This window comes from Entelurus aequoreus, linkage group LG12 (assembly GCF_033978785.1).
Source record: "Entelurus aequoreus isolate RoL-2023_Sb linkage group LG12, RoL_Eaeq_v1.1, whole genome shotgun sequence".
Lineage (NCBI taxonomy): Eukaryota > Metazoa > Chordata > Actinopteri > Syngnathiformes > Syngnathidae > Entelurus > Entelurus aequoreus.
The window spans coordinates 12,857,898-12,875,992 of record NC_084742.1 but is presented as its reverse complement, the minus strand read 5'-3'; the positions used below and the strand labels follow the sequence as shown (position 1 = coordinate 12,875,992).

The following is an 18,095-nucleotide window of genomic DNA, read 5'->3' as shown; positions in this document are numbered from 1 at the left end:
TCTTAATTTTAAACTGCCAAGCATTGAAGATATAGTATAAATACTAAACTGGATAACTTGATTAGTTACATCAGGATAGCGTTCATAAAAGAGGCGGGCTTAGCAGAAACCACGTAAGGCGAGGGTCTTGTAATAACTATGTTTCTTCCAGGGTGCTTTAATAGGCTATTGACCGGTACTTTTATTTAATTGACATTTTAAGAACTTTGTTTTGTTCTGACTAACTTGACAGTGCACAGCTGTGTGTGCAAGCCACTCAGGGAGGAGGAAGGCAATGGGAAAGTGTCAATGCTGCTTATATACACACTGGTATAAAAGTTACATGGGACTCCAGTCCTGGCACTAATATATGTTCCCTTTCATTGATTTATCTTCATTTAAAAATGGAGTTAGCTGACTACATTTTCCAAGTAGCTTGCCCATCACTGCTATATCTTAATGGCGGAGTAGACCATTTTGCTTTTATTCTTTCAACTTGAGGGTACCGCGGCGCACTTGTGTGCTGTGACAGATACTAACGTGAGCCATAGGAATTTTGCCTAGAGAAAAAATAAAATAACAGTCAGATTTCACAATTAAGTCCAATAGTATGTGTCTGCAGACCCGAGACTGCACAATCAGACCCATTATGGTTTTTTGACAGGGTACACAGAATTTTATTTCTGTTTAATTTAATACACACAGTATTAAGATTAACTTAAAAACTAAATGTGCCGGCCAAGCAAGCTTTCAAAAAAGGCTGAGCTATCTTGGCCTGAATATTACAATAAATACTATATTTGACGTGCATACAAGACTACCGCAATTATAAACGTATTATAGTCAAACGTTCTTTAATCTGTAAAATACAGTTGACAAATGTTTTTATAAGATTCATCGAACAACGTGATTCAGGTTCGATACCCACATGCCTACCACCATCCATCTTCTGTATCTATATCCACTAGTTTAGAAAATAGGTGGCACTGTAGCAAAAAACCAAGCGGTCCACAAGTGTGGGTCTGCAAACACTACAGGTGTATGCTTGTCAGTCAGTCTATGTTGACGGCTTGTGTCTTTGAGTGCAGTTAAATAATCTGCCACTAGATGTCAGCAGGTAGCTAATGCCGACCTTTGTAGTCACAAAATATAATTAGTGAATTTAGAATCACTGAGGTAGCAGAGACGAATGTGGATAAATATCTGGGGAAAAAATACTAAAAACTCTAAATTGGGCCGCAAAAAAAACCCTATTTATTTGCAACATAAAGTCTTGTTTTGCACAGTATCACAGCTATCTTTGTACCGCTTCTACATCATGTTCAATGTTTGGCAAGTGGACTTAAAGATTTAGACTCCTTCTCTCCTTCTTTCTTCTCTGCCTTTTTTTTTAACTTGCAAACCCAAGTTTACTTCAAACTACTTCCGGGGAAACTTGGTTTCTCAAATGGATTCGCAAAATATACGTTTATATGCCCATTGTCTGTTTTCCAACTGTGCATTTTAGGTCTGGAAACAGATAGATATATATATATATATATATATATATATATATATATATATATATATATATATATATATATATATATATATATATATATATATATATATATATATATATATATATATATATATATATATATATATATATATATATATATATATATATATATATATATATATATAAAATTTAAAAAAAGGTACTTAGTTTTATATATATATATATATATATATATATATATATATATATATATATATATATATATATATATATATATATATATATATATATATATATATATATATATATATATATATATATATATATATATATAAAACTAAGTACCTTTTTTTAAATTTTATATATATATATATATATATATATAAAATTTAAAAAAAGGTACTTAGTTTTTTATGTTTGGTTTTATATTGAAAAATGAATAAACGAACGATACACAAATTATTGCATTTCGGATATTTCTTTCAGTTTGATGAAACTCCGCCCATAACTTTAGTGGAATGAAAAACAGAATGAACAATCTTGTCTGTCTCCACTGTCTTTGTCCTTGCGCGCCGCTAGAAGACACAGAGACTCAAACGCACGCAAGATAATTAAGTAGAAAATATTCAGATTAAGCCGAAGATCTAATCACTTATCCCATTTCAGACATTTCCTGAAAGTTACATAAACGGCTACAACTTTTTCATTTTTTGTTTTAATTATTGACAAACAAACTAACGCAAAAGATTACGTAACCTCTGGTAGAGGTAACAAATCTTTTTTGGAAAATAACATTTGTGAATTTAATACAGTAATTTAGTACAGTATTTTCCGGACTCTACGGCGCACTTAAAATCCTTTTATTTTCTCAAAAATCGACAGTGTGCCTCACAACTTGGTGCGCCTGATGTACGTATTAAATCTGGTGGTGCTTAACGACCTCAAAGCAATTTTATTTGGTATATAGTGTAATGATAAGTGTGACCAGTAGATGGCAGTCACACATAAGAGATGTGTGGGCTGCAAGTTGACGCTTGTTCAATAAATGATGCTGGTAAGCAAGTAACACAAAAACTTTGATGTTTCATTCACAATATAGAACATTACACAGCGCTCAAAAATCAGTCAAAATGTTTTAGTATGACTTTGGTAAACTACGACGCCGCACCGCTTGATGGATTGTTGGAGCATTACGGCTACCGTAGTCAGATGTACTGTGCTTCAACATACAAGTTTTTTTATGGTGTGACCCCAAAATGGCACCAATTAGGAGACATTATCTGGCGTTTTGTTTTACAATATTATGCAAAGCCAACTTTTCTTACCTAATGGTACCTGCTGTTGTGTATTTGGGATCTGAATAAGTCTTAAAAATGTGCGTGTGTCCGCCGTTGTAGTCTATGCCACAGTTAATAGCTCCTTTTTCTCTATCCTCTTGTTGTGGAGCATTCATCCCCCGCTGTTGTCATTTCTAATATAAAGTAGTGTACAGTTCTAACTTATATCTGTCAGTAGACTCCTTATGGAAGCACTAAAAACTACCCGTACAACAATACTGCTGAGGAAAAGACGCTGTCCGAGTGGAGCCACATAAATTAGAGCCGCCCACAAAACGGCGCTTCCTGAAGAGTCAGAAAGCGGTTTGAAGTAAAACAGTCTATGCAACATTTTGACCGAAGAACCACCATTACATGTTATGTCCACCACAAGGAAGTGTTTTAAATGTAGAAAAAAAATCACAATATGACTCCTTTATGTGCATTCTAGTACAGTGCGCCTTTTGTATGAAAATAGACCTGACAAGACTCGCTCGTTGGCAGTGCGCCTCATAATCTGGTCCAAAAAATATGGTAAATATATTTCCTATTAGGAAGTACCTCTGTTTCTATACACTGTCTTGGTTTTAGTACGATTTAACACATGGTGGTGCTTATATAATGTAATTATTCGCTATAAAAAAGTGTTTTGTGTTCATATTTTTGAGTGTCTGGAATGTATTACTTGTATTTTCATTATTTCTTGCTTTGGTTTTTTACTTGGACCTTTTGGGATCTTTTTGGACCTTTTTAAACTATGTTAATGAACTTTCTCACTCGGGCTGCTAAAAAAAAAAAATTCCAAAAAGGACCATTTGGGCGAAAGTGAACATGAACTAGCAAGAAAAGATTGGCGACCAGTGGATTATACAATCTCCCTGGTGGAGGTGATACCAATAATGAAAGTGCAGACCTTTAGTGGCTTGATTGCTGATGGGCGGAGGGTTGGGGGCGTTTCTCTTGGAAGGGTGCAGAGGGGGCGACATGGAGGGGTCACAGTATTGGTAGTCGGGCTCGGGGCTGGGGAGCCCATGATTGTCCCAGGCCTCGCTGCTGTTGCCTTGGCTGTCCATAGGGCTGGCGTCCCCCTGGTGCTGGTGTGCCGGCCCCCTCTGCTGCCCCTCCTGGCTGGGGACAGACCACCAGGGCTCCTGGGAGGCAGCCTCCTTCTCCGACTTGGTGGAGCAGAGCAGGCCGGCCATGGACAACATCCCCTGAATGGCTTCTTCTGTGCTGGGTGAGGTAGGACGTTCTCTGCGGACAAGACACACATTTGGTAAATGTTAATTGGGTTATACTTGTGTAACACTTTTCTACCTTCAATGTACTCAAAGCGCTTTGACTATTTTCACATTCACACACACATTCATAGCTGCCATGCAAGGCCCTAACCACGACCCATCAGGAGCAAGGGTGATGGGTCAAGGACAGAAAGGACGTGACTATGATGGCAGAAGCCGGGGATCGAACCAGGCACAGCCGCTCTACCAACCGAGCCATGCCGTCCCTATCCCGTCTATTTGTTTTTTTACCACCTGTGACGCCCTTATACGGTCATCTTCCACCATCATTCCTGCTTACCGTTTGAGTGGTTTGTGGTGAGATTGGTCCAGCTCGATGGTGTGTCCTGAAGCTTTCTGCCGCGCCGCCTCTTCCTCCTGGGAACTCTCGGAATCCTCATCAGAGGATGATGACAACGGGGACACTTTGCGCTACAATACATTTTAAGTTAACAATAAAAGGGCAGCGGATATTCTTCTAATTCCGAATAAACATACCCGCGTCGGAGCATCGCTGTCCGAATCCATATCTGACGTAGAGTCTGAATGTCCTGACGTCTCTTCCCTGAGTTCAGTCTTCACCCTCTGCAGACCCACTGGACCACACAGAGCAGAAAATGAGATGAAGATGGTGATGTCACACTTTGAGAGGAAAGTACGAAACTCACAGAAGAGATTTGCCTTGTGGGCCTCGCCGTGCTGCCCTCGATGGACCTGCATCCTCTCAGACTTGTCTGTGGTTTTCGCCTGACCAGTGGCTTGTCTGTCAGCCTCTGTCTTCACCGGGCTAGTGCCAGGCCGCCTCATGACCCTGCACAAGCGACGCAGCATTAGTCATGTTCCCCGGTAATGTTGGGTACGCGTATTTCCGTTTCGTGCTTACTTGATGATCCTGCCGTTGACCAGCGTGAGTCGAAGGTGGTTCTCTTCCAAAGACTCGGCGGCGGCGGCTGCTGAGGCCGTCGACACTTTGTTGAGCTTCCCGTGAACCTTGGCACAGAACGCCAGATCCTGTGGAGAGGCAGTCGGTCAGTCCAAAAACTGGAGTTGGGCATGTTTACGTTTGTTGTTCCATCAATTTGGATCAAAGTTAAAAGGAACTATCCAAACTAGTGATGTGTGGCACTGCACTGATACTGTGTTTCATAATGGTCATCTTCCATCTAGTGGGGGTAAAAAAAGTCTTGTTTTTAATGTAAAGTAATATGAGACATGCAACTTTTGTCAATGAGCCAAATAGTAAACAGAAAAATAAGAACCGGTTCCCAGTGTATAAATTCCTTGGAATCGCTTGCCATTTTGTCAAGCGATGCTCTTATCAATGCTTCCAAGTGGGGATGAAGTCATTACGCAATGTGATTACTGCATATTGATGTCAGATCTCAAGATGGCGATGCCTGGTCGAAACAAACACTAACATTTTACAAGAAAAGACTGCAGTAGCGCTATTTGTAATGATTATAAGGATGCTATTTCATGAAGAGAACATGCGAGCAATATGCTGAAACATTTGAACACACAGCAAGCAATAATTATAAATGAAAGTCACGTTTTTGAACACCTATCTAATCCCAGCAGCAGTAATGCAAGCATGTCATCTGAATACAGCAGGTATTAACTCACCGCCGATCATGTTAGCACTATTATTTCTTCAATTAAAATGAATGCCTTCTCATTTAGATGAGCATGACGAGAGACAGATTTTGACTGGCTTTGACGCGGGCAGCCCCAGTTCACGTCTGCCGCTAGATATATGTCACCGGGCAGCGGCTAAGTTTGTGGTCTATTTGCTACAGTAATTTTTAGTAGGTGAATGTTCAATTCAGAGAAAAGTGGAACATTTTAGTCCAACCAGATTTTCTCGTCATATTTATACAGGTGAAACTCAAAAAATTTGAATATCGTGTACAAGTCCATTCATGTCAGCAACTAACTTTAAATGTGACACTAGTAGGTGATATTAACTCACTACATGCAGAGAGATATGTCAAGCCTTTATTATCATTTTGATGACCTTGCTTACACTGAAACCCCACATTTTCTGAGATTTTCAATTCAAGGTTTTCATAAACTGTAAGCCACAATCATCAAAATTATAACCAATAAAGGCTTGACATATCTTTGGATGTAATAAGTTAATATCCCATGTTACTAAATGTTATATTGTTGTGTAATTTCCACATGATTTATTTTGTGAAATTCTACAGAATAATATTTATTAAATGTAGTTTTTAAAAAGTACCTTTTTTTCTTCTACGCTACGTATGTGACCTCACTGTAGGCTTTCTAATGTCATGTTACATCTAAACTAAAGTAAATTGAGGCTAATCCACTTTTTTTCCCCAAATAAGAATCAACAACAAATTGATAAGTTAAGGAACTGAATCGAAAGTGGAATTGGAACTTAACGGTGCCATATTAAGATTAAAGATTAAAGTACCAATGATTGTCACACACACACAAGATGTGGTGAAATTTGTCCTCTACATTTGTCCCATCCCCTTGGGGAGCAGTGGGCAGCAGCGGTGCCGCGCCCGGGAATCATGTAGAAAGGTCATGTCAAATCACCATTAAATGGCCCTGATATGTCAAAAGACATTAATAAATAATGTTCTTTTTAAATACCTCAATAACTGATACCGGTAGTTCAGCCGAGATATGCTCATTTCAAAATTAGATTTACAGCCCCGAAATCTTGTTATTGTTTTTATTTCAATGTCCCGCCCTCTACCCTTTAACCAATTAGAAAATCTGTGAGTGTGTCACATCCAGGTTGCCAGTCACCTTTGTCTAGCTACTGGCACTGGTAAAGTTACTAAACATGTCAGACCTTAGTAAATCTAAAATGCTTTGTTACGATTCTCAATTTATTAATGACAAAGCCAGGAACACAACGAGGAATTGTATCGGGGATGCCTTTGAAAGATGGAGACGATTGAAGGCAAAGAGATTTTTTCATCCGACGCCAAATTTGCAAATTTCCAAGGTAAATAAGGCATTTACGTTTTCTTATTACTTGTAATAAATGTAAATGGACATTTCGTATTTAAACTATATTGTCCAATACAGTCTATGACCTTGTCTAACAAAGCTAGTATGTTCCTGCAACGAATGCTTAGCATGCTAGCCCGGTCAATGACACATCGACATACTGTATAGGCTAACGGGGGAAATATATGCCTGTTAGCCCGTATGTCGATGTGTCATCTAACTGACAGGGAAAAGTATATTTTCGATAAATAAAACCTATGTGGATATGGGTAGTGTCAGTGCCTATTTCGTTCTCAATATGCTGATACGTTGAGAAAATGAGGGGTCACGGGGGGTGCTGGAGCCTATCTCAGCTGCATTCGGGCGGAAGGCGGGGTACACCCTGGACAAGTCGCCACCTCATCACAGGGCCAACACAGATGGACAGACAACATTCACACTCACATTCACACACTAGGGCCAATTTAGTGTTGCCAATCAACCTATACCCAGGTGCATGTTTTTGGCGGTGGGAGGTATAATATATTTTGATGGTGGTCCGTGCGGTCAAACTAGACATTATAGCAGGGTAATGCCAACAATCTGTCCCAACTCCCGACTAAATTATTGCTGGGTAACTTTACAAATACATTTGGCTAATCGACATCAGTAAAATGTTGCATAATTACTTAGTAAACCATCTTGCAATAAGCATAAAAAAGAGAAACCTACAGCTTAGAACTCGTCGATTGCCATATGAAGTTCCTTGGAGTAGGATTCGGATTCAGCTGCGTATCTGGCAACCTCAGTCATGAAGAGTGGGAGGCACTACAGAATTTTGACCGTGATTGCAGTACCATTTCTGGCCACATTACTACACATGGCTCCTTAAATTTAATGTACCGGTAGATTGAGGATTGTGACAAAAACCGGCACGCCACTCCTTGACTTTTAGTAGAAGCTGTCACTTCCTGATTAACACAGTTTGGCGCTTCTCAGTCAAATGACGAAGTCGCTGTATCAGTCACGTTTTTTTTCTTAAAATGACACACACATCGAGGTACACAGTATCACTTCTTGTGTTTTTTACAAAGCAGCGATACTTTAGTATTGTTTGACCCATCACTAATCCAAACTTTGCATGTTGTTGCCAGTCACCCCACCTAATATTGGTTAGAGTTGATTTTAGGCACTGCAGCAAAATAGACAGTAAGAAGGCTTAATATCAAGCCAAATTATAATTTTCTCTTTGGAAAATTAACCTTAGGCCATCCCTGATGACGAGTCAGCATTAATTATTGTGTTTTGTGCTTCATGTTGCTCACCTCCTCCAGCGGTCCCACCTCCAGTCTCCTCAGCACTTCCCTGGTGTGTTGCTCCAGTATGTCCAGGTTGGACGGCGCTTTGGGAGCGTGCCGCTGCTGCACCTTTAAACGCCTGGCGGCACGCCTCGCCTGTCGAGCCTGGCATAGACGGTCTAGCGTGGCACGAGTGGAGGAGCATGCATTGGACCCGGTGGGACCTCCGGGGACACTTCCCTGAGATTTGACAGGCTTGGCAACAGCACTACTGCTGCTATTGTTGCAGCCACTACCATTGCTCGGTTCTTCCTGAAGAAGCAAGACATACTTTTTTAGAGGAAAACATCGCCTGCGTTGCATTCAAAGGTTATGCAAGCTCACCTCCAGATGGCGTATTTCCTTGGTTAGCTCTTTAATGAGATGGTTGGGCCTGATGTTGTCTGGGACCTCGCTGTTGGGCTGCGTCACCTCTCTTTTCAACCAGGTCTTCAGTGCAAAGATTAAAGCCTTCACTCCCTCCATCAGATACGTTGGCGGTGGACATGTGTCTTCTCGGAGCTCTGATGGGGGACATGACAAATTCACAATCAGGACAAGTGAGTAGAAATGTAATTCTATTTTCTTGAAAAGGAGAAATGCATATAGTTATTCTAATTTTAATGTCGTCATATTGAACCTTTTCTTTACCTTTCAGAGTTTCCAAGAGGTTCTTGGCCACATACCAAGAGATGGCCTCAAAGTACGGGAACTTAAAGAGGTCTGGCGTTTTCAGACGACGCTCCATTTCGTAACACCTGCAAGCAACAAATGTACTCTTAGTATTCAACCCTAGGAGTTTGAGTGTTTTTCATTTTAAAATATAAATAGTGTTATGAATTATTCTGCTATTGAAGGCTGTAAGAACTTAACCTCAAATATTCCACAGCTACATTTTTGGAAAATATTGCATACAAACAGGGGTTCCGATGATAAAGATATTTAAAAATAATTAAAAAAAACTATCTTAAGTTAGATAAGAAGTTTAAAAAATATTTGAAGTACTTATTTCAACCCTTTCATGAGCATGTCCATTGGCACTTGAATGTTCACCCAATTTAAAAGGTTCCTTAAAGGTTAAAGAATAAAAATTCCAATAATCAATATGTAAGTGATGAGACATCAGTTGAGGCAGAAAGTAATGATGAACAGATATTTGTCCGCCGATCAGTGTTTGACACATTTTCTCCATGATCCCAATTATACAACTGTTTTCATAAAAAAAAACAAAAAAAACAAAAAAACAAAACAAAAAACCCTGAATGTGTGTATTTGCCGATTAATCGTTATCAGTCATCCCTCGTAACATTGTAATCAAATGTTGTAGCCTCACACTGTCACTATTTTTTGACTGAACATTTTATGTATATCTGGCCTAAATTTGGTATTTTTTACATCTTATATTTATTAAAGTACAGCATTTGTCTTATTTTTTATTAAGATGTTGTGGTGATCACAGCAGATACTGTATATTCAGCAAACAGAACTTCCGTTTCCGGGTTAAGGGGAACTTCCGTTTCCATGCTGATGTTAAGTCGTGTTAAGCGGAGAGTAAAAGTGTTGATGCACTTGATCTTTGATGCCTGCCCATCAATAACACATTTGGGAGTCTGCAACGACAACAGTAGCAACAACAGTAGCAACAACAGTAGCAACAACGTAGTGGGACACTCAATGCTCAACTTGCCATCTTCCATCAAGTTTTGGCAGAAAAATGTGCTTTAAAGTTTGATGCTTTTATTTATTGCTGATTATCCCCCCAGCAAATTTCTACATATTCTCGGTATAAATAAAACATTTTACGCATAAAAATGCTGAAAATAACTAACACTATAAATACTACAGTAGTATTGGCCACTAGATGAATTTAAACCAATCAGAGCGCACTGTTCAGTATCGTAGCCATTTATTGGCTAAGCCTTATGCAGCGTTTCTATTTAGGATTAAACGGATAAAAAGAGTGTAAAGGTGACAATGTGAGTGGTATTTCATGTCCACAGTGCTGCAGAATGTCGTAAACTGTTTTTGTACGCTCTTCTTTGAAAATATTCAATTCCTAACAATTTCTAATACGCAAAAATGTATTTACCACAATTAGACGCGATATGCGACTGATTAAATCATTTCTACTACGAAAAAATTAATTTACCGCGATTAGACGCGATAAACGACCGATTACTGTACAGAGCGGAACCCAGACTGGGGTGAATTGCGTATGCCCGCTTCTATTTCTTAGCCTGTCGTCAATATAATGAAGTCTTTGAGGTTTCGAGAAAGTATTTATACACCATTACTTTCAGCAGCCAAATGTCTTTAATGTGATAATCGTGTGACATCATCACAATTGCTAATCAAACTGCAGGGAAAAGTCATATGGTGACAACAGACAGTTCTCTGCTGCACCTGAAGGGGGACTCACCAGACCTGAGCCGCTGGTTTAAATATAAATGTGTGTACCTGAGTTGCATGCTGATGTTGAGATTGTGCAGGAAATTTCCCCCAAATGCCATGCAATCTTGAGAGGTGAGAACGCCATGGATCCAGCCTGCAGAGGGCACCACAGCATTGACATTTCACGCCACCAGTGACATTTTGTACAGCAAAAAGTTGACCACAAGAATGACGATGCAAAGTTATCTTATCCAAACAAATTCCACTCTAGATTAGGTCCAGTACAACAATTATCACTCCCAAAACCAACATCAGGATAAACACTGTTTTTTAACAACTCAAAGTGAGAGAAAGCAGATTCTAGCGGGGGATGTGGAGTCTGTGATAGACGGGCCTGATAAATACTGCTTGGCCGATCGCTGAGCTCTCTGACCCCCCCGCCCACCTAATTCCAACCTCTCCACACCCTCTCAGCTTACTTGGGACAAAGTCCCCCCTGACGCCTGAAAGAGCAATGGAGGAGGACATCCAGGAGTTGACAGGCTGGAATGAAGCTTAGAGCTCATCGACAGTTAGCACTTTAGCATGACGGTGCTATGTGAGCAAAAAATTAGTCATTGTTGGACCCACACAGTGTGTAACGATGCAGGAGTGTACGCAACATACCTGTGGGGATGAGCAGAGTGGTCCCCTGGGGCACGACACACTTGTAACACTTGTCCACTTTGTCCCCAAAGAACACTTCGCTCTGATTGGGCGAGGAACTCCATGCCTCATATAGTGCAAGGTTGGCCGGCGTAGGCTTGATCAAGTAGAAGATCTTCTCACCCTGTAGAGCGTGTGAAGATGTTCAACTACATGTTTTCCATTTTAATTTCCTGCAACAAACCAATACTTTATTCTCACTTACCCAGAGAACGTGGTACCAGACGGATGTGCCACCAAAATCGATGTGGAAATCCGTGTAACTGTCCTTAACGCCCATGAGGCAGTACTTTTGGACAAAAGGCTTAGGGAAGAAGGAGTCGTCCGGCCAGTAGTTCTCCACCCAGGACATCTTCTGGGCCACATCAGGAACCACCACCAGCTCTGACATCCTAAGCGGAGATGACCATGTTACCAACCCTTTTCCAAGAGATCACAAAAAGAGGGGATGCTGAGGGGGCTCACTTGGTGTCCGAGAACTCCAGGCTGATGAGGTTGAGGACTTTGGGCCGGTGGGGGTTGGTGAAATACTTGACAAACTGGCTGAGCTTCATCTTGCTGTCGGCCTGCCGCGCCACGTCAATCACATCAATCACTTTGTCCCCACCTGAATCGAACGTGAGGCATTACACCACCAATCATTTACTTCCTGTTGCAGAAGTACATGTGAGAGGTCTACAGTGGTAACGGAGTGCTGAGGGGGTGTCGGGGTCACTGGGGTGTTGGTTTTAGACACTGAGCCCTAAGGGGGCACCGAAATGGCGGTCTGTGGGGGAGGGAAGACTTGACTATCAAGTGTGTTCAGAGGGTCCCAAAGGAGGCTTGGGTGGAGGTGCTTAACAGCGTGGAAGAAAATACAGATGTGTGTGTGTGTTGAGGGGGCATTGTGAGGCACCACAATAATTGTTAAAATAAAGAACTTGGAAATATCTGTGACATCTGAAGTTACAAGAGTAGGACAGCCGTGCTCTTTCTTTCTGCAGGCTTTTCCCCAAACACACCTTTTATTGCCCCCCTTTAGGTTCTGCAACACACACAAACATGCACACACATTCGTACACACCCATGCTGGCCAGCATCTGATGACAGACGACAGCTGGACCGGCAGTTAAAACAAACGCCTCGCTACACGTCTTGCAGGCACTTGAGGTCTTGATGCCAAAATCTCTCCAATACAAACCAAACAAGGGTTCTTGAAAGTGATGTCTTCAGAGACATCACTTTCAAGAACGCTCAACAACAAATGCATGGTTGAAGATTTGTCTTTTTTGGGTTGGCGACACTTCTGCTAGCACATTAGCCAGACATGGGGCAGTAGTGTTCTAAGAAATGTAATCTGACACCGAGTGGCTGCTCACAACACCTGTGCTTGGCTTAGTCTTCAATAGCTGAAGGGTGTTTGTGTTTAGAAGGTGGGAAAGGGGAGTGTTTGTAATCTGAACTTAATGATCAAAACAGCGACAGACTTGGTAAATGGGCTTGTAACAGGAGCCGGGAAGTGGTGGCGCGCTGTGGTCAAAAAGAGGGCAGAGAAAGCCTAGCAGAGTGTCTTATCAGCTAAGGCCTGATGACTAAGGCGTCAATTTAGAGCCCCCACCAGCTTGGAAATGTACTCTTATTGACACGCAGATGGCCACTTAGCTGGCTGCTGTTAAGTGTTTTTTCTAGAATCATAGCCAATCGGGACAAACACTGGAGCGCCTCTGGTCATTTGACACAACATTTGGTGGTGCATTAAGCTTTTGGAAGCGTTCCTTACCCACGTACTGCTCCACGTCTCTGACATTGAACGCCTGGGGCGGCAGCTTGAGTCCCAGGCCCTCCATCTCCGTGACCATGATGGGATAGTTGAAGCCGTGGCGCTCCAGGTACTTGGGGGTCACCTGCTCGCCCTTCATTCTCATCAGAATCTCTTCACCGCTAAAAATGTTATAGCTGGGTCAGAGGCAGTGATTCAGATTTTTTTAAAAAGGTTCAACTCAAGCACTTTTTGAGGTTGTAGTCACACTGGGCCAATCGTACCGCGTGTCAGCATACTTTACACTTAAGATCTAAGACACGGGTCCCCAAACTACGGCCCACCAGCGTCCAAAATCCGGCCCGTGGGAAGTCCCGAGTAAAAACATTTAAAAATTTAAAAAAACGTTATATATATATATTTTTTTAAAAATCTGTCCATAGTAATGAATTTTCTACCGCTTGTTACTCTCGGTGTCTCCTAGCCGCTCAGGCAAATCATATTGTATAAAAATGCATTTTCCCATCGAAAATGTAACATCATTGCGCTCGCACCACAGTGTTGGGCAATTAGTGTGTGAGGAAATTGTTTTAACCCAATGTGTCGTCCGCCCCCCCACCCCCGAGTCAAAAAGTTTGGGGACCCCTGATCTAAGACATTGGCTAGTATAAGTGCTCTCTGGCACAATTGGAAGAGGTGGGCCAGGGCACAGCCAAGTGATAGAATGACTAAAATGCCATTGCCCCTTGCAAGGCAACTGACACATTTCATAAGAGAAATAAAACCCGAACACTCCAAATAATCCACAGTCAAAAAAAGACAGTACACTGCAAAAAGAGCTAAAAAAAAAAAAAAAAAAGATAAAAAGCCTACATTTTAGGTAAAAATACAAAAAACTAGTGAAATTAACTAGCTGCATGGACAGATAATTTTACTTGAGAATACATCCTAAAGTAAGATTTGTATATCTTTAAAATAGCAAGACTTTTGAGTATTTTATTCTGAAAACAAGCAAGATTCAAATTGTAATTCTTAAATTAAGCAACCTCAAGATGTTGCAGAATCTTTAAACACAATTTTCTATGTGGGGGGGAAACAAATTATCTTATTTGAATACCGGTAGTTATTTCCTCAATTTAAAAATTTTAAACAACCGTATTTTTCAGATTATAAATCTCAGTTTTTTTCATAGTTTGGCCGTGGGTGCGACATATACTCTGGAGCGATTTATGTGTGAAATTATTAACACATTACCGTAAAATATCAAATAATATTATTTATCTCATTCGCGTAAGAGACGAAGCAAATGGCAGCCATCGTCACACACACGTCAGCAATCGTCACTCACACGTCAACCAATAAGAATTCGGCGGGGGAGGGTCATGGCAGAAGTGCATTGTGGGTCATGGGATGCTAACTGCTATATGCTATATGCTACTGCCGTAGCTATTAAAATGGATCACATCAACACTGGCAGTAACTTATAAAAACTGAGAAGGGCTGAACTAAAATGGCACCGAAAAGGAAATCATATACTGCAGATTACAAAATGGACTTGGTGAAATATGCAGCAGAGAACGGCAATCGAGCATCAGAAAGAAAGGACATACCAGAGGCGACACCGGGGAGGAAGATTTCATCGGATTTAGTGATCGGGAGTGACAGATTGTTTGGTAAATGTATAGCATGTTCTATATGTTATAGTTATTTGAATGACTCTTACCATGATGTGTTGCGTTAACATACCAGGCACGTTCTCAGTTGGTTATTTGTGCGTCATATGGCGTACACTTATTCAGCCTGTTGTTCACTATTCTTTATTTATTTTAAATTGCCTTTCAAATGTCTATTCTTGGTGTTGGACTTTATCAAATAAATTTCCCCCAAAAATGCGATTTATACTCCAGTGCGACGTATATGTTTTTTTCCTTCTTTATTGTGCATTTTTGGCCGGTGCGACATATACTCCGGAGCGATTTATAGTCCGAAAAATACGGTAATAAAATAAATACAATAACTCAAATTAAGATTAGTCAATGACTAAAAATAAGTAAATAGCTTTAAACTAGGGACATGTCTATAAACATTTTTTTAAAGGGGAATTACACTTTTTTTGGAATTTGGAATCATTATGAAAGACATGACGGATGGATTTTTAAAAATGCATTCTAACTTGTAAATAAACGTAAATAAAAGTCTGCTTACAGCAGAGCCGTTGGAAGGTTCTCTATTCCGCTTATTAAATCCAATAAATAACAATATGCCATTTACATTTTATGACTTGAATATTAACCAAGTATTAGTGATATTATTATTATAATCACTAATGCAGATTAACTATATATAGCGACGTCATTATCAGGCGCTTCTGTGCCTATTTTGCTTGGCGAGCTGTTTTCTCGCTTCCCTGCTCGTGGACGTTTATTCTAGATCATAAATCATGCCTCTTACTTGGATAGAAAAAGGATGAAGACGTATTCCAACAAGTTCATACACTGTGACAGCCAATTTAGACCCAGAAATGGCAAGAAGACATGGAAAAAATAGCTTGTTCCGCCCCCATTTTCTTCGCAAGGATTATGAGTCATTCTACATCTAAATGGGACTATAACAAGATTCTATCAGTCAGCATCCTAATGAGAGCAGACATAGTACAGTAAGTGATGTTTTATTATGTTTGTTGGCTCCCATGAAGTCTGCAGTGAGTAATAATCAGTGATGTAGTTGAAAATAAAGCGAACATTGTGATGCGTTTCTGAAATGAATGTTATGCATATGCTTAAAATGGGCAAAATACGTACATATTAAATGTTAATATACATGTGCCCATTATTACATTACACATATACTTACAGCATGTATATAGTGAAGTGAAGTGAAGTGAATTACATTTATATAGCGCTTTTTCTCAAGTGACTCAAAGCGCTTTACATAGTGAAACCCAATATCTAAGTTACATTTAAACCAGTGTGGGTGGCACTGGGAGCAGGTGGGTAAAGTGTCTTGCCCAAGGACACAACGGCAGTGACTAGGATGGCAGAAGCGGGAATTGAACCTGCAACCCTCAAGTTGCTGGCACGGCCACTCTACCAACCGAGCTATACCGCATATAAAATCTTAATGGAGGTGTTTGGATGTTTTTGAAGGGCTTTATAGGCGGAACAGTGTGACTCCTACAGGCTCCATTGTAAGCGGACTTTTGATTGCATTTATTCAGAATTTAGAATGCATAAAAAAAGAAAAATGTGTGTGCTTGTCTTACATAAGGATTGTGAATGATAGGCAAAATTGCCAAAAAAGTGCAGTTCCCCTTTAAAAATGGACAAGTGGCAAATAATTTGCAGTGCAATACAGAATAGAGGTAGCACAAAAGCTCAGTATGAGTAAATCGGCAGGGGCTGGGAGAGAGAGGGAGAATAGCACCCAAGTTCATCACAGTGCAAGTGGCCTTGAGTGACTACGCTTTAAATAATTAATTACCAACCAATGCGCCGAATGATCCATTTCACTTACTTGATCCAAAAACGATGATTTACTCCAAATAATCGATCTTTGTTCATCTATCTTTGCCAGTTACATACAGTAGGTACGGTTTTAGATTTGCCTCATTCATGACTGAACCATTAGGAAGTGGGACTATCCGGGATTAGCTGCAGTGTGCTGAAGCAACCACCAGGTAGCATCTGTGAGCAGATTATACTCTATCATCTCTTTCGGATTTATCGGGTAGGTAGTGCATTTTTCACACATTCTTAAATCACGCTTAAAGTGAAGGATGAGGCAAAAATACAACCTTGCCCACTGTACAGTAATCGGCAGATCATTTCAATGCTCTTCCACTAGAAGGCAAAGGTATATAATTAACCAAATCATTATTTTAGTATATGTAATTTCTGTGCCATTTGTTTGGTGGCGTGCCACAGGATGTTCCTAATGTAAAATATGTGCCTTATCCCAATAAAATGTTCAGAAACACTGCTTTGAGTACCTTAAACATAATTAGTTATTAGTGTCAGACTTGACGTCTACCTTGGGAATGTCCGACTCTGCAGCTCTTTGACGAAGACGGGGGTGCCAGCTTGCACCGGTTTAGCTCCATCATTAAATTCCGTGTAATCGTGGCGGTGCCAGTTGTGGCGCCTTTTCACTGCAGGTGGTAAATTGAAGAAAGAACAAAGACACGTTGGAGCCTTCCCTGCGTCACACTTGGACGTATTCAAGATAAGCTGCTATACTCACTCAGGGAGGGTCCGTGTACGACGTCACAGTTGGGACAGTGGTAAACGTCAATGTCCACAGCATGGTGCTCTTCCACCTGCACACAACTGGACAGGACAGAGAGAACATTCAGAACAGGATGATTGATGATAGGACGTGAGCATGTTCCAGATTAGACAACGTGCTCTAATATGAGTACAGTGTAGTAGTATACGTCAGGTCAACCATTAAAATGGTCCATTGAGGTCACATACAAAGAAGTGTCTGTGCTCCATATGCCGAATAATTATGTTTAAAATCCATTTATAAAGGGCTTCATTACACCCGGGGGAGGGGGGGGTGTTGTCCCCGCTTGACCTAAAATAGCTAGCAAAATTGCCTGCCTACAAGCCGGTCAGCTGCAAGGTATTGTGATGGTGAGTGGTAAAAAAATATCAGAACACTGTCAAATTTGTCCTAGATGTGTTGGGACGTGGTTCATGTTGGGGGATGTTCGTAGTCTGCTATCAGCTTTGATCTACTTGGAATGGCAGGAAACTGTAAAAAGGAAATAAAAGTCGAGGGCCGTTAAGTCCACAGGAAGTGGAAGGCTCCTGCGAATTTTTTGCATACATGCATGCATGCAAGCATCTACCTTTTCCACACTGTGCGAGAGACATG

At 40.6% G+C, this 18,095-nt stretch overlaps 1 protein-coding gene across 3 annotated transcripts in view; it reads right to left on the bottom strand.

The window, feature by feature from the left end:
* The window catches only part of kdm7aa (lysine (K)-specific demethylase 7Aa), a 33,718-nt gene that overhangs the window by 2,712 nt on the left and 12,911 nt on the right, over nucleotides 1-18,095 (bottom strand). For 2 of the 3 annotated variants that reach the window (XM_062064754.1, XM_062064752.1), the window contains exons 2-16: nucleotides 17,457-17,542; nucleotides 17,247-17,364; nucleotides 13,239-13,414; nucleotides 11,945-12,086; nucleotides 11,685-11,871; nucleotides 11,441-11,603; nucleotides 10,841-10,928; nucleotides 9,035-9,141; nucleotides 8,729-8,907; nucleotides 8,372-8,656; nucleotides 4,960-5,087; nucleotides 4,745-4,887; nucleotides 4,575-4,672; nucleotides 4,378-4,508; nucleotides 3,710-4,050 (exon numbers count right to left, since the gene is read on the bottom strand). In XM_062064754.1, coding sequence (XP_061920738.1) covers nucleotides 3,710-4,050; nucleotides 4,378-4,508; nucleotides 4,575-4,672; nucleotides 4,745-4,887; nucleotides 4,960-5,087; nucleotides 8,372-8,656; nucleotides 8,729-8,907; nucleotides 9,035-9,141; nucleotides 10,841-10,928; nucleotides 11,441-11,603; nucleotides 11,685-11,871; nucleotides 11,945-12,086; nucleotides 13,239-13,414; nucleotides 17,247-17,364; nucleotides 17,457-17,542 — 2,372 coding nt within the window. The remainder of the gene's footprint in view (nucleotides 1-3,709; nucleotides 4,051-4,377; nucleotides 4,509-4,574; nucleotides 4,673-4,744; nucleotides 4,888-4,959; nucleotides 5,088-8,371; nucleotides 8,657-8,728; nucleotides 8,908-9,034; nucleotides 9,142-10,840; nucleotides 10,929-11,440; nucleotides 11,604-11,684; nucleotides 11,872-11,944; nucleotides 12,087-13,238; nucleotides 13,415-17,246; nucleotides 17,365-17,456; nucleotides 17,543-18,095) is intronic. The other variant, XM_062064753.1, reaches the window with a different exon arrangement.